This window comes from Hesperophylax consimilis, chromosome 1 (genome assembly GCF_061612785.1).
Source record: "Hesperophylax consimilis isolate HC1 chromosome 1, BYU_Hcon_1.0, whole genome shotgun sequence".
In the NCBI taxonomy this organism is placed as follows: Eukaryota; Metazoa; Arthropoda; class Insecta; order Trichoptera; family Limnephilidae; genus Hesperophylax; species Hesperophylax consimilis.
The window spans coordinates 34,816,020-34,832,680 of NC_142836.1; the positions used below are offsets into that span (position 1 = coordinate 34,816,020).

The 16,661-nt window shown below is 35.5% G+C and overlaps 1 protein-coding gene across 1 annotated transcript; it reads right to left on the reverse strand.

Moving 5' to 3' along the window:
- Nucleotides 1–1,076: 1,076 nt before the first annotated feature.
- On the reverse strand, nt 1,077–16,403 carry LOC149426731 (uncharacterized). Its single transcript, XM_089638208.1, has 8 exons — nt 14,418–16,403; nt 14,143–14,315; nt 12,259–12,376; nt 11,779–11,932; nt 11,419–11,646; nt 7,199–7,300; nt 2,896–3,011; nt 1,077–2,765 (listed from the first exon to the last, which is right to left on the reverse strand). Exons 1-8 carry the CDS (start codon nt 16,211–16,213, stop codon nt 2,615–2,617), a joined length of 2,838 nt encoding a protein of 945 aa, XP_089494334.1. The 5' UTR covers nt 16,214–16,403; the 3' UTR covers nt 1,077–2,614.
- Nucleotides 16,404–16,661: the final 258 nt, after the last annotated feature.

The window sequence follows — 16,661 nt, forward strand, 5'->3', positions numbered from 1 at the left end:
TCGGTTAGGTATTTTGGCCTCAAATCCAAATTAAAGTTTTGTTACATACAACATTGCTTTTGTTTTGCAGAACATAATGGGACTTGGTCTAGTTATGGATTCCTAATAATAGCAAAGGGCACTTCTAGTGTATTCTTTATCGAGATTTTTGTACTAGCGTTAATTTTATTGCAAGGGATGTTTATTAAATGTTATTTACACAACTCGTGATGTCATTATAAGTTACATATTATTCGAACTTTTCAATTTTGAAGACAGTTTTGTCTGTTCATTCTTTGGGTCTTTTTGAATATTATTCGGCATAAACAAGATCAGTTATTTTATTTAAGAATGAGAGTAAATACATATGATACTAGAAATAATTGAAAATCCATCACAGGTATTCAAATAAAGATCTAAGATAGGACATATGATTAAATCTATATAAGTACATAATATAATATGTACATGAAAATAATGTTAAATTTAATTACATAATATGTATTTATGAAGTTAAGTCTTATTTTAAAATTTTTGCAGAAAAAAAATGTCTCTTTATAAATTAAGTCTTAAAATGACAGTTAAAATCAAAACATAATAATTATTAGATAATAAAATCGCCATGGATGCATTTTTCACACATTTAACTTAGTTCATAAATCACGAATGTATATTATTAGAGTAATGTTCTGGCAATAAAAGGTAAAAACATTAACTTATTATAGTTAATAAATGTTTTCTGCCAAAATGGATAGTATTATCATCTTTAAATACTTAAAAAATTTGCACACAAGAGTGATTTTTCAGTGGCAGAGATTTACATAATGGTAAAAAGGATGTTTGAAATTTCTATAAGCATTCCATAGACATCCAAATTGATAGACTTGCCCATACATGAAATCTGGATAGCATTTCGGCGAGCTGGAGGCAAACCATGTGACCATATTTTTGGCACCAGGGGGGTTTGAGAATGCTTTGAATTAACTACGACATCAGTCATACAGTGACCACACATCGAAATAACTAGACCTTGCGCAGAAAAGTAAAGTTCACTAAAGTAAGGCAATGGTTTGTAGCGTGGTCCATTGTGGGACTTTTCTGACCAGGATGTGAATGTTCGTAAAAACAGTTAAAAAAAAACCAAAGTGCCTTTTAAATTGGGTTGCATATCGACACTAAAAATGAGCGAGGTGGGTAAATTACAACACATTTATAACTTAACAATTTAACAAAATATTGAACTTTGGAAACAGGTCTGAACTTTTGTTTACCCGATTTGGAATTTGTAGATAAGTTTCTTACGCAGCCAGCAATTAGCGCGTCATTATAAAAAGGACTAGTAATTCATAGGCAGATTTTAATTTCCCAGACTAAATGGTGATATCACAATACGACGATAATATCAGATTAATTTATTGACAAATTACAGAAAGGAGCGAGATGGTCACTCCCCTTCCCCGCTCCGTGCAACTAGGTTGGTTCCCTTTTCCTGATGGGCTATTCTTAGTTATAGAAACAAAGGTTGTGTATGCTGACGAAAGAAGAGACACTATTCTGGTTTTTAAAATATAATTATTGAAAGTCATTAAAACAATATGTCATGAGGTATTGAAATGCATTATGTATAATAATGTATATGTGTTGTTTAACCCCCTTTAACCCTAACAGTTTTTAAAAGGTCCAATTAATCACCCCCAATGTAAACAGGCGCATATTTGGATTTTTTTTTTAAATCAGTTTCTTTTGCCAGTTTCTTAAATTTTATTAAATGGTTCGTTAACGGGATTTTATTTATGAAATTTTTTACTCCGTTATAAATAAACCTCTCATTTTTGGCTCTCCTAAAAAATTTCCAAATATGAGATACACCCGTTTGTATTGTGGGTGACGAATTAGAGGTCCTACTGGTATTTCTTTATGTATGTTTGATATTACTGACATGAGATAATGCATATCAAGGAACGCCTAGCATATCAAAGGCGAGCTTGGTCTGTTCGGGTTAAACAACAAACTTCCCTATCTCTCAATAGAAGGGGTGCATTACCGAACTCCGTATTATTGCATATTATAAAATTATTGCTTTTTGTAACCATAGGGTACCGAAGAAAGGCTGTAAGATGTTTCTTATACTGAAAACAGGACAGTCCTTAACTCTAACTCTCAATTAATTAATTTATTGGGTTCATTTGATTGTAACACCTTTGGTTTTAAAAAGTTAGTTACAATAATTTCACACTTCTCGCCATGAGTGAACATTCCAGACGTTGTACTAGCGTAATGTAGGGATATCTGTACATGAGTCAAACGTTATTTTCTTAAACGTACAATGAAAATAACTGTAGGTAAAATACAATAACATGAATTCTTTATAAACCTTTGGTAGAACAAACGATAGAATAATATTCTTGGTTTTGAAACAATACCATATAACTCATTTGTTTATTGAGACTATAAAGGGAAAAAGAGACTCTTACGTATTATAATAACAACTATGTATTAACATATTGTTTCTACTTGTTAATGCACTAATTCTAATGTTAATGCTTTAATACATCAACTAATGGGAACACAAAATAAGAATACATAATTATATAAATATAGTATAGGATTAATTTAAGCGCAGGTCACTTCAACTTCAGGGCTTGTTCTTCTTGGTTTTCTTCTTGTTCTTGGCTTGCTCCCCGCCCGCCCCCGCTGGGGGCATGTTCCTCGCAGCCCCAGGGGTTGACTGCCCAGTCTTTGTGTATAAGTTATTGAGGAAATCTTCTAAATTGGCATCATGAGAGCTGCAAATTATAATAACATATATTAGGGGTGTTGGTGTTCTGTACAATGCAGAAATAGATAGAAGACATTTCCCAACCTTCCTTCATCTTCACATATACATAAGATGCCTGAGGGAGATATGTTAGTTACCTGCTATTGAAGCTTTGTTTTCCACCGGGCGCGTTGCTCGCTTGTGATTTATTTCCCAGAACGATTCTGTACTGTACATGGTGAGAGTTGGCAACCAGGTGCTTCAAATTCTTTTTCTAAAACAATAAACACATAATAACATCAATTATTTATTTACTTATAGTTGTAAACGGTTAATGATTTTACAGATTATGAAAGAAGATACATATAGAAAAGACTATTAACTCACAATATAATATACAAATTTCAACAATATTAACGGCCGCTGTTCCCAATCCTAATAATCAAATTCTAAGCGAATCACCACTGCACTACGTAATTCCAACACACAATAATTGCTTAAGCAAGCCGCCCAGTCTAAGCCAGCCGGACAGCTGGATTAGCCATTTAAGCAATATGTAAGGAAAAAAACTAGTTACAAAAAGTGTCGACAGAGTGAAAAAATACCGCGAATCAATGATCAAATGTCACTCTGACAATCGACAGTCGCGCTCCTTTCAGTTTTTTGTGTTGCATTTGTCATTATCGTTTTAAAATGGATAGAGAAGTTTTAGACATTTTAGATATACTAGATATTGCGGAATGGGCCGAAGTAATCGATGAAAACATCGGGTTATACAGGCGGCGACGGGGTGTGGATGTCAATTACATCGAACTATTAAATGACAAAGAATTTTTTGACCGTTTTCGTATGACGAAAATGTGTTTTTTGTATATTTTGAACCTAATTGAGGAGAATTTAACTTATGCAAGCGAAAGGTAAGTTTTTATTTACGCAAGTGTCATTTTTGCGATCAATGTGCAAAATATTTTGCCCTTACCTCATGTCAGATCTGAAAACCTTTCTATTCTATCAATTTAATGTTATTCTTCGCACGCTTTGCTTTGATCTCCATTTTAAGGTTTGTTTGGGTTTGTTTTGCTGTCGCACGGAGAAAAAACTTACGTCGATCTGCCAAATCAAATGGGAAGTCCCGATTGTGGCATCACGTTCAAGTTGTCACTTTATTTTTAATATATTATATACGTTAGTTTAAAAAATATGAAATACCAGTTTATGAATAACGGTATTTAAAAGAAGTAATGTGTATTAATAAGAGCTACAATAATTAACTCTTTAATATTAATTTAACATAGAAAGTTTTTAATTTGATGTCATTTTATTGTCTATGGTAATGTGCGGTAGTGTGTGGGGCTACTTAAGATTTTCAAAGATAAAATGATGGGAACAACGCAAATCGAATGTTCCCTACAAAATGCTTAAAAATCGCTTGGCTGAGCAAAAACAAAGATGTACTGGACGGGAGTCCGCACAAGACTGTAGATTTAGGCGCCGGGTCCAAACCGTGTCTTCAACCGATGAGATGCTCCTTTACGGCCGATGATGATGATTGTAGTTGATATTGGTGATGAAATCTGCCTCCCGCACCCAGGCTTGGTGAATGGTGGGCACTGGGTGTGCTTTCGTCTCTGCTCGCTTCTGGTGTTGGCGGTTTTCCAAAGGAGGGCCGGCTGGTCTCGAAGAGGTAACACCAGAAGATCTTGGAGCAGAAGACTCGGCGAGGTGAGGCAGATGTTGAGCAGGAGTCACTTGTTGATAAATAAAACGCTTGGTTTTGGTGGTAAAGATGAACTGATTTATTTTGAATTATGGGGCTGCTTATATTTAATTAGCCTGACTCGCGCCCGACATTGGGCTAGGAGCCCAAAAGTGGTGGGGGGTTGTACCCGCGCCAACAATGAGTTTATAGCCTCCGACAAACTGTTGCATATTCATTTTGTCGGTAGTACTGGTGATAGTAGTCGCTTAAATTTGAGAGTTAGAAAAGATTTTGAACGCTTACATGAATGATAATTACATAGTTTAAAAGCATAGTAGTTATGAGAATGTGTATCTTGACAACTAGATTTTTTGTTTGCCAAGATACGACAAAAAATAAGAAATGTTTGTAAAATAAATGTGTAAAAATGATCTCAAGCGATCAAATTTGTAAAATATGTTAAGTTAGTATTTTTCCGAGGTCCCCCGTAACATAGCGCTCAGAAAGAGATAAGATTCACTATGCTACGAGGTTCCTGGATTTTTGTACACGCAAAAAAGGTAAAAAATATTGTTCAAAAATGGGTTTACATATGGGTGAAAAACAGCTTTTTTAATATCTCCTCAGCGGTAGTATATCGAAAATAGTGTTTATTTGACTACCGCCGAGAGGATGAACAAGTAAAATATACATATTTGCAATGTTTAAAAATTGATTTTTCTATGTAAAATTTACATAGAAAAAATGCTGGACATTGATCCACGCGGCAGGTAAGCCGGCGATGTGGTATCGAAGCCGTTCGGAGTCAAAGTTTTCAAGCCGCTTGGGCCGAAAACTGGACAAAATGACCAGTGGCGGGGAGTGGTGATTTTGCCAGTGGCGTGGAGTAGGGACATTTTATAAAAGTAAACAATTTTTATGAAATTAAATAATATGGTCAACTACGTCCGTTACAAAAGATTTGAACTTAGATAACGATTAAAAAGTTGGGAACAGCGGCCGTAAGTGTATTAAACTATTATATTTTTCCTTAATTAGAAGTAAACTTGAGCAACAATTCTCCCGTCTCCCACATTGCAAAAAATATCGAAGAATGTCAGGAATACTAAAAACTAATGAGAAATGGATTTTTTTTTTTTTAATAAAAAAAAAAAGAAAGACAAACATTCCCGGGTTACGAATAACCTGACAATATTTGAAAATCTCCTAATACCACCACAGTAAGCTGAAAATGTTGCTTGTGTTGTGATGGAGGACTTAGCCAGCCGAGGAATTGAACACACTACACCCGAGTGGGGCCCAAGCGCGATGTCAACTCGGCCACCGACCGGTCATTACACATAATTTTAAGACAACCCAAATTCAAAACCATGAAAAAACTACAATAATCTCCCTTCTGTGAATTGCACTGTTTTATAAAGCAATCAGACCAAATAAATAAAATTAAACAATAAAAAAAATATATTTTATACAAAACATATATGTAATATTTTTTAAATTTTTATAAATGACTATTTTAAAAAGTAGTTATTCACAGTCCTCTTCACTGGGTATTCCTATTCCGAGGTGGACTGCAGGCGTGGGTATGGGTTTTCATGATCATCATCTTTATGTATGTTGACTATATGTTGTGTTGGTTACTTCATAACTTTAATGTTTTCCTCATCTTCATGTTTAGTTTAATGTCATTTTTAAAGTTTTTTATCTCCATGGTGTTTTTAATTTCACTTGGAAGGGCATTACATATATAATTTTGTAGCATGGAAATGATGGTTTTTCTGGCCAAAAGATGTATTTAATTTAGGCATGTTCGGTAGATTTGAGGTTTTCGTCCTTGTTGGTCAGTATAAGGGACTCATGAAAAAATTAAAGTTTTTAAAAATTTCTTTTGTTGGAGTTCTTATGGGCACTTTTAAAATTATTTTTATTATTACTTTTTGTGTTTAAACAAGCTGCTTCATGTGGGTGTTTGAGGCAGATCCCCATCTAAATATCCCATATTCTATATGTGATTGGCAAAGAGTATGGTAGACTTTATACAGATCATTTTTACTTAGTATATTGCATATGTTTTGAAAGTAGTACAAAAGCTTTGTGAGTTTCTTTGTGATGCTGTTTATGTAGGAGTCCCATCGAAGATTTTTATGAAACACAAAAAAACATCAAAAATTTAGTTTTGTTAACATTAAAAGTGGGAGTGAGTTTTGCTTAAGCCATTTTTGCAGAAGGACAAGCCCGGATTCAGCTTCTTTGTACGTGGTTATCCAATCACTTTCATTAAATAAAACTACTGTGTCTTCGGCAACATACTACCAAAGTAAGAATCGTGGCTCCTTTATCAGACACAAGAGTTCCTCTTTTTTGATAAGGACATGACTGTATAAAATTAAGTCACTATTCGCGTCTGTCTGTTTGAGAGATTAGTTCATCTAAACTGCGCAACGGATTTTGACAGGGTTTTCACTATCATTTAGAGAATTTCTTCCGGAAGGTTTATATATACAAATAAGACATATTATGTATATTTATAAAAAGTAGAGAAAAGTTGATGTTTATCTTAGAATTCACAACCTCAAAACTTTACCCTAAATCATTCACAACCCCGAGCAACACCGGGTACACATCAGCTAGTTTACAATAAAACAAAATAAAATTGGTTAACTTAAACGATAAAAGGGGGGTTAATAAATTAATAAATAATGTAAAATTCATTAAAATTTTGGTTAGAGGAGAAATATGGATATATTTTTGTTCTCACATACCTGGCAAGATGCCCATTGCGTTATTTGATAGACAGCTCCGTCCATACAAGCGAAGTACATCCAAATGAAACCCCAGAAGTTGGATTCAGCCCAAATGTCACCCTGTTGGAGAGCAATTAAAAATTTTATAACTCGTCCATACTTACAATTAGCATTCATTGACTCGAGGAAAACGAGCCGGCGGGAAAGATAATGCAATAATTGAACAACCAGAATATTTATCGGCACATGTCACTGATTCTTAAAAGAAGGTACATAATATTGGGCTAAACACAGAGGTGTAGTGGTGTGAAAAGCAAGGAGCATGCAGCATTACAATCCCTGGATAGGAAGTAAATGTTCTCTAGCAGTCTAGCAGGGGCTGATAGTAACTGATATGGTGGGTCCATAACCACTCAGGTGATTTTCGGCATATTATGGTAAATTTGCAAAAACGTTTTGAGCGTCGCTTGTGTTTTGAGTGTTTAGGATTATGGTCGGGTACCGAATTTAGATAACATATTTACATAGGATAAACGGTGAAATCTTGGTGGATCCATTGGCTTTAAACCATAGTAAGCAGTTCACATGTTTCAATATTAATATTTTGAGGAATGATATTAATTAAAAGTGTGTATATATATGTATATATACAACCAATCACTGAAGTGGATAAGGACCAATGGCGGCCAGTGACTTTTTGTAGAAGTGATGCTGGACAACATGTATGTACATTACTACCATCAAATATACAAATCAATGGACTGGCCCATGAACAAGATAACAAGTACTCACCAATACATAACAAGTAATCACTGACAAATTTAGTACGTGCATGTATCAAGTCAGCTCTATAAATCTTTTATGCTCCGCAACATCAATAATGGATGCTGTTGTCAAATACGTATTTAGCATTCAAAGACCTAGGCAGGCAGGACTGAATGTGCATGATGAAATTCAAATACTTTCGAACTTTGTGGATGCGGAAAAAACATAGAATTCGCTCCACATATATGCAAGCATATTTCTGTGTGTACTGTGTTGCCAAATGCACGGTTTTTACCATTTTTGCATGGTTTTTTGGATCGTTTATTATTTTTGGGCCAGTATTTCAAAATGCTCTACTCAAATAAAGTCAATCAAGAACCTTACCGACCAACACACCTACAGTGCTACAACTATGTCTAGAAATGTATTAAATTGGAACTAAATTTTTCATTACTATGGCAACACCGAATTAGTTGCTTTGTCTATGACGTTTCGTATGTCTGTCATGTTATGGTCATGTTGCTCCGATTTACTGTCTTAAATCCGTGTATGATCCGCTCATTTAATAATTATTTTTTCATTGTTTGCCTGTATATTGTTTGAATTTAATTAAAATGAACAAACCGATACGTAGTGGTGCAAGAGAAGTTATATACAGCGTTTTTCAACGCTGCCTAGCCGAATATCGCGCGAAGATGCTCCTATCTAATTTAGAAGATGTTTACAAACGAACTGCAGAAATGACTGGTACGTAGTATAGTTTTTTTAATAAATTTCATTAGTATTAGAAGATTTATGCCAATTTTCGAGCGATTATAACCGTTACAATCTGATTTGAGGTTATGCTTAACAATCCGAATTTGACATTTCCTTTTGACAGTTCATATGAGGCCACAGGAAAAAGGGAATAACTCAATTAAAAAAAAAATTTGCAACTTCTTTAAACTCATAGAAAAGTAACTTTTTTCTTAATTTTATCTTTCTTTCTTTCTTTCTAAATGAATATTATCTAGTATGTGTTTTTTTAACTATAATTTTTTTCTATAATACTAATTTTAATGATGTTTTTCACACACAGGAAAATCTGAATCAACGGTAAGACGAATCGTCAAGGAAGGGGAAAAGGCAGACGGAAAATTTGAAACACCGGGAAAACGGAAAATAGGACGCCCTAAAAAAGAGTTGGATGATTTTGATATTTGTGCCATTCGACAAAAAATTCATTTTTTTTACATAGTGCGAAAAGAAGTCCCAACTTTAAGAACATTACTAACTGTACTCAAAGAAGACATTGGATTTGATGGTAGCCGGGAATATTTAAGAAGAATTTTGCATTCCATCGGCTTTGTTTATAAAAAGTGCAAAACAAACAGAAGTGCTCTTATTGAAAAAACAAATATTGCGGCGAAAAGAGAGCATTACTTAAAAATTATCATGGATAACCGAAATTTACCTGAAGAACTGCAAAAAAATATTATTTACTTGGATGAAAGTTATATCCATTCATCCTACAAGCTAAAGAAATGCTGGCAATCTATGGATGTGACAGGAGTTCAACACGATATTTCAAAAGGTAAGCGCTGGATCATTGTTCACGCTGGAAGTGAAATGGGTTTTGTCCCTAATGCCCTATTAATTTTTAGTGGAACAAACAAAAAAGAGGATTACCATTCTGAAATGAATGCACATAATTTTAAAAAGTGGGTTGTTGAGAAGCTCATACCCAATATAGCAGAGCCCTCCATTATTGTCATGGATAATGCGCCTTATCACAGTGTTGTGAGAAACAAGGCACCAACAACCTCAACGAGAGTTAATGACATAAAAGCATGGTTATTACATAACAACATTGTTTTTGACAATTCATTAAGGAAACCATCATTGTTGGCTCTGGTTAAAATGCATAAGCCAGAGCCTGTATATGATATTGATGAAGTATTAGGAGAGCATGGTCACACGGTTGTAAGGCTTCCCCCTTACCACTGCGACCTTAACCCGATTGAGCTAATTTGGGCACAGGCCAAACGAAAAGTTGCATCTCAGAATATTGGAAACACGGTCAATATAAAAGAGCTGACAGAAAATGCTTTTAATAGCATAAGTGCTGATGATTGGAAAAATTGTTGCAAACACGTGATGAAAATTGAGGCAGAATATTATGCACGAGGCAGTACTCTGTATGATGATATCGATGAACTGATAATACGTTTAGATGAAGATGAAGATACGGAAGAAGAAGAATCGCATGAGGACGAAGATAATAATTACATGTCAGGTGTTGAATTAATAGACTCAGATTTTTAAATACCTTTTGTACCTACGTTTTTATAGCGAAATAAACGCCCACTTAAGACTTGTTTTGTTTTATTTTACTTCCATTTAAATTACAGTTTTTTGTGCAAAATTTTTGAAAATACAAATACGTTATGAAATATGCATTTTGGCTGAAGTGTTTTTTTTTTAACATACATTCATTGTCCTATGAGCCATCTTGGTGTTGCCATTTAAAACCTAGAAAACGATTGCAGCGCCATCATTTGTTTTCTACACTTAAATGTCGAGCTGTACACTACAAGGTTTTATTGAAAAAAAAGTTGAAACAGACTTTGTATTTTTATGGTCATGAAAAATATGTACTTTTGAGTGAGCTATGATTTTTTTAGAATGGGTCGCGTGGGGGAAATCCCAAATTCAGGAAAGTATTTATAATATGGGGTCACAATGTCCCCTTATCTAATTATTATCTTTGTCAATAAATAATAAAAACACATTAATGATATGAAATGATATCACGTAAATTTGATTAGGTTACCTAACCTAACCTAACACTGTAAAATGTAGAAAAAATAAATTAATGGACTTCGGGGGGAATTTCTTCTCCTTCATCTCATGGATATTAAAATACCAATACTATTTTTTTTAAATATTTTAATATTATTACATAATTTAAAATGGAGTTATTTTTTAAATAATTTTTCTTCGTATTATTCAAAGAAAATTTTTAATGAGGCTTTATGGATAATTTACTTTGGTAACGTCGCATTCTTATTTAAATTCTCAATAAAAAGCTTACGGAAAAAATGTATTTTTTACCCCTGAAATAAGGCTTTTTATTTTTAAGATATGGCATCACTGACTGTGTTTATTATGTGTGATTCGAGTATATTCGAGCATTAATAATGTACATGTATTTCGACTCTCTCCGTGCATTGTGTTAAGTCTCCGAGGACGGGATGGTGTTAATAACTACAATGGTGCTGTTTACGGCTAGAAAAAATAAGCCCAAAAGCTTTTTAATTGAAATAAATAAATAATTTTTATCGACTCTAGAACACAAGGGATGCAGAGCATCCAAAGCATGTATGGAGGGACCGCGCTTGGTCCAGATGCGCATAGTGTGTAACATAATTAATGTATGAACGGCACACAATCTCAAATCGAATCCTGTTGTATTATGGGGGTTTGATAAACACCTCTTTGGCAGCGTGGTGAATCTTGCACTGGTGGCAGTATCGCGCAGCGTAGGCGGGCCTGGTGGTGAGCGTGCGCGCATGACGCCGCGAGCAGTTGGTGCAGCGGATGGTGGCAGCGGCGTGGCGCACCTTGTCATGCAGCTGCGCCAGAAGCTCTGACACCTCGGACCAAGCCGCCTCCATGTGCGCCGATTCCACCAGCTTGCGGTCGTAAGCCTCGCGCCGCTCCTGTAACACACAATACATTCTCATTCACTCATAAGTCCCAGAATTCACATGTTACATCAATGTTTATACATAACCACATTATATGCCTTAAGACAGTAAAATGTAGGTCAATAAAGTAGAAAAGTTGCTCACAGGTTCACCGATCAGGTCAAAGGCATGTTGCAATATCTTAAAAGCTTCCTCCGCCCCCGGCTGCTGATTCTTGTCTGGGTGAACAAGGAAGGCTTGTCTTCTGTAGTATCTCTTTATGTCGTCATCACTGCACTGCACACCGACACCCAAAATACTAAAAAAACATTAAAACAATGGTAAGTATTAATACAACATCTACATGTGGTCAAATAATTTGTGAGACTTAATTATCATGTTCATTATTAAAAAGTTAATGATGCATAAAAAACTTTCTAAGTGTCATTTAAACAAAAAACACTGGAAAGCAAAGGAGCATTATTTAAAGCAAGTTTAAATTCTAAATAGAATTCCTTAAAATTTTTAAGTTGAAGGTATGCCGTTGTCATGTACAGCTAGTAACTGTTTCAATGCAATTCACACCATAAGCAGGGTATCAACATAACTGTTGAAGTACACCATTGTCAAGAGTCGGGTACTAACCTATATGGATCCTTTCCTTTGCATGCGAGTAGCCGTTTCATTGCATCATCACCAGTGGCTGGCAGAGGTATATTAGATTTACTTTTCTTTTGGTTGTCCTTTTCATCTTCATATTTAGCTAATACAAATAAAACAAAATAACACTTTCAATAATTTATAAAAAAACATGTTATTTATTGAATATTTTTACAATAATTATTGCTACAATAGTCTGAGACGTCACTCAACAGTAGAGTTATAAACAAACTACAGTGTTTTTGCCTTTTGGAATCTACAATTGGATAGATGGCTGATGTTGATACAAAACAAGTGGTTGATAAAACATGGTGGCAAACATGTTTGGGTTTGATGCACATATTTAAATGTTTGTTGAGCATTGCTTCTTCAATAAATGCATGTTATATTCAATTAATATACTTAAAGGAAGAAAAGGAAAGGGGCAAAAGCACCACTTGAGGGATCCAAGCAGGCCGTAGGAGTAGCAGCTTGCCATACCAAAATACATTTTGAAAGGTGGGTCAAATCCCAGCACTGGGAGGAATAGGAAAGGCACCCGGAATGAGGCAATCCAAAGTACTCATAAACGGACCAGACCCAAGGAGAACAAGACAACTACTCAATACGGACAGCAACTCACTGAGGGAACTGGTAGGACTACTAACGGGACACTGCCGTCTCAGGAGACATTTGCAGTTGTTGGGAGTGGAAAACACCAACAGATGCGTGAAATGTGAAGAGGATGAAGAGACTCCAATTCGCCTTTGGTGCCAGAACCAGAAGATAAAGCCACAAGTGGCGGTTCTTCCCTTAGGTCAATTGGTGTTTGACCCCCCAAAATTATAAGACAACAATAATAATGAATTATGTGCATCAAAACAACTGGTCTTATTCTTAATTTATTTAAAATGTGACGCGAAACAGCGGTGGCGGCGAGTGACTAGCAGTGACATCTGTTGTCTCTAATAGAAACTTTCATTCACAAGTCCACACGATTCGCTGGCTCAATTTAAAGAATGTCTACTTTGGCATCTTCTGTCCCTATGCGCGCCATATAATAAACGAGATGGCACTATATTTTTCGTCGAAGTAAAAATTAGGTACCGAAGAAAGCTTAGGGACGCTTAGATCATGACCGTGGGGGAGACAACACGATGAATATTATATGTTTTACAGGGATGGTGACATAGAAATGTCGGTATTTCATTTTACACGCTTGTAGTGTGTGGAACAATGGTTGTTTTTCAATTGGATTGTTCGGGAAAGGTTTGGAATAATTATTTAAGTTGTTATCGATTTAGAATGAAGCTGAATAATGAAAAAAAACAAAAAACGTAAAAGATCACTGTCAAATAGAATCAAACTCTTATTTTATTTACTTTAATGTTGTGCAAAACTACATTAAAACTTAATATCTTCAAAATAATTTGCCATAAGTACATGGATTGTGTATTTCCAATTTACTATATTAACATAATATGTATGTAGAGTTCGCGACGCAACAAATTGATATAGATAATAATATTTGGGCATTTTTCACAATATCAAATAAAGATTAGTCACACATTTTTTTCAAATGACCTACCACGACTGGATCCTTAGAGCCGCCTCTGATAGGCACATATCCAATGACAACCCTGGTGAACTTTATAAAAGGGACCGGGTTACTGTTAAAGGAATGTGGTAAAATGGGAGATAGCACAATGGGGCCTGTGGCGTAAGTGCTCACGGGAAACTTACGTCAGAAGTCTCCTCATTAAAAAAAAAATAAATAAAGGAAGAAAGGAAACTTGCAATTGCAATAGGATGATAAAAACACTGCCAGAGGGAAATATGTATATTGAATTCACACCACAGTATGATAATTATATATATAATGAAACTCACAGTTCATCTTCATCCATTTCAATTTGCGCCAAAACCCGAACCATGTGTGTCCCATTTTATTGTCAATATAAACTCCAATACTGCACAACCATTCCGTGCTTGTAGCCTTTTCCTTTATCAATATCCACAGTTCTGATGCCCAGGAATAAGTATTTTTGCATGTCATTGAAAAGCTGAAAAAAAAAAAATTAACTCATATTCTGCGAAACTAAATAAATAATATTGAGGTGAATTGATTTTATCAATTTAAACCAAATAAACTTGATACAACTTACAAATCAACGGAGAGCTGAGCGCTCATTTGAAAAATGTCTGACACCAGATTGAAGAACCATAACAGAACATGTTTCAAGATAATGATCCAACTGTCCATGCAGTTCTGTAACTTGCCCATATAACCTGAACCCTTAGATTTCTTCTGGCGATTCTGCGAGTTCTTTTTATTTTTTTCAGAAAGTATTTTGCGAGAGGCATTGCTTGATTTATCTTTATTTTTGCGTTTCAATTTATCTGATTCGTTGATTGTTTCTTGATATATGAATGGATCAGCGTCACTGGTATTATATTCCGAATTTATTACATCGGGCTTCTCACTTTTTTTTACATTGGTTGTTTCATGCTTTTTAATATTCTTCTTTTTTGGGTTACCCTTTTCCTCTGGTTGTGAAACAAATACAAATTCTGAGTCACAGTTTGTGTAACCAGGCTTCTCTTCTACGGTTGGATCGTTGTCGTTGGAGAGATCATCCAGAGACACCCACTTTCTGTTAACATTGTCACCTTTGGCTCTATTCTTGCCATTCAGTTTGTGGCTTTTAATAGGAAACTCAATATTTGGCTCACCACTCTCACTTCCCGATGATACCTGGCTTTGGAAGACAGTCTTGCGGCCAGAATCAGACTTCTTACTCTTTTCATCAGTTAGTAAAGGCTTTTCACCCAATGCAAAATGATTCCTGGCTTTATCAGACTTAATGCCTCCGGCCTTAGAGGAATTAGGTTTCAATTGTTCTTTGGCATTGTAACCCTTCTTTTTATTGCTTTCAGGAACATTGGGACCCTTGGGTGTTTGAGATAACACAGCAGAATATGAAGGTCGCATAGGTTTCACTTCGGCAACAATTCGTTTCTTCCCAGTGGTATCGGAAAATATGAAACTTTCTGTTTCTTTTCTGCTTATTGGCTCTACAAGTTTTATTTTTTCTGGCTCAGTATTATAGAAAACATTTTGGTCTGGTATAACAGGGCTAGCAGTGTTACTTACATTTGGAGACTCTCTTTGCAGAAGTAAGTTGGGTTGAACGTTGAGAAAGGAATGGCCGAAAGGCGTGTATGTTCCTGATGGATTATTGTTCCAATTACCAAGAAAGTTATCAATCAGTTGGCTTTTCCCAGCTGGTTGTCGATCAAAAGCTTGTGCGTACTGAGCTCCAGCGTCCAGCGCAGAGTGGTTGTTGTCTGGTGTTGCCTGGTTCACTTCCTGGTAATGCTGTGGAATGAGAGGATCCCGCAAGTGAGCCTGGTTGAAGGACTCGGCTTCCATGCGCAAGGCCGAGTTATGTTGTTGATGATGTGGGGGCATATAATTCATCATCATAGGATAGCACTGCTGCTGCAGATTCATATTGTGACTCAAGTCCTGATTGAAGAGTTCATAACTATTGGCCGGGAGCATATTATACTGGGGCTGGTTATTACCATTTACATTATTATGATGGCGCCCATTGCCCATTTCACCACAGGCAAAATTTTGTTGAATTGAATTTGCATCATAATTAGCGTTTTGACTCACGAACATGCTTTCGTTGTAATTGTTATGATTACTGGTGAGTGGCGAAGAGTTTCCTGTCAAGTTATCAGACGTCTTCGTTGTGTAAAGCATATTTGGTGAATACAGTTCTTGGTTCACATATTGATTTTGCATGCAATAGTCTTGATGATTCTGGAAACCTTCGTTTACATTTTTTGGTTCATTCATTTTCATGCGGCTATAAGAATTTTCATCTTGCATGTTAGACCACTGACCCTGCAACTCGCGGTACATGGACAGATCGTCCCGTTGGTCTGACATTCTTGGTTAGGAGCGTTTCATTCATTTGATGAATAAGTTCACACCGTTGAATATGTTTAATTGTGATGTATTAATATTAGAACTAATATTGTTAGAATATTACCATAAACCTAATAAGTTTAGTATTAGTCAATCACTAAACGAAAGAAGTCAAAAATAAGAACTGACAGCCCGACGCAGAGATCACAGATGCCATAGACCATAAATAACCATAGACAATACATTTAGGCATAAATAAACCACTTTGCATTTAGGTCAAACCCAGTGATACCATACCGCGAAAATGAAAATCGGTATATTTTAGTGAAAAAATTGCTAGATTAGTGATGATATACCCAAAATTTTCGAGAAAATAATTCACCAAATATTCGGCGGGGGGATGAATTTCAGGGGGGGGGGGGGGGTTACTCTTTATGGCCTTTATGCCCATTTTCTTTGACTACGAATT

Coding starts and splice junctions, on each gene's coding strand:
- LOC149426731 (XM_089638208.1), bottom strand. CDS start 16,213: ATGTCAGACCAACGGGACGATCTGTCCATGTACCGCGAGTTGCAGGGT. Junction 11,647..11,778: donor TTGACCTGATCGGTGAACCT/GTGAGCAACTTT, acceptor TGTGTGTTACAG/GAGCGGCGCGAGGCTTACGA. Junction 3,012..7,198: donor CGCAATGGGCATCTTGCCAG/GTATGTGAGAAC, acceptor TTATTGTTTTAG/AAAAAGAATTTGAAGCACCT.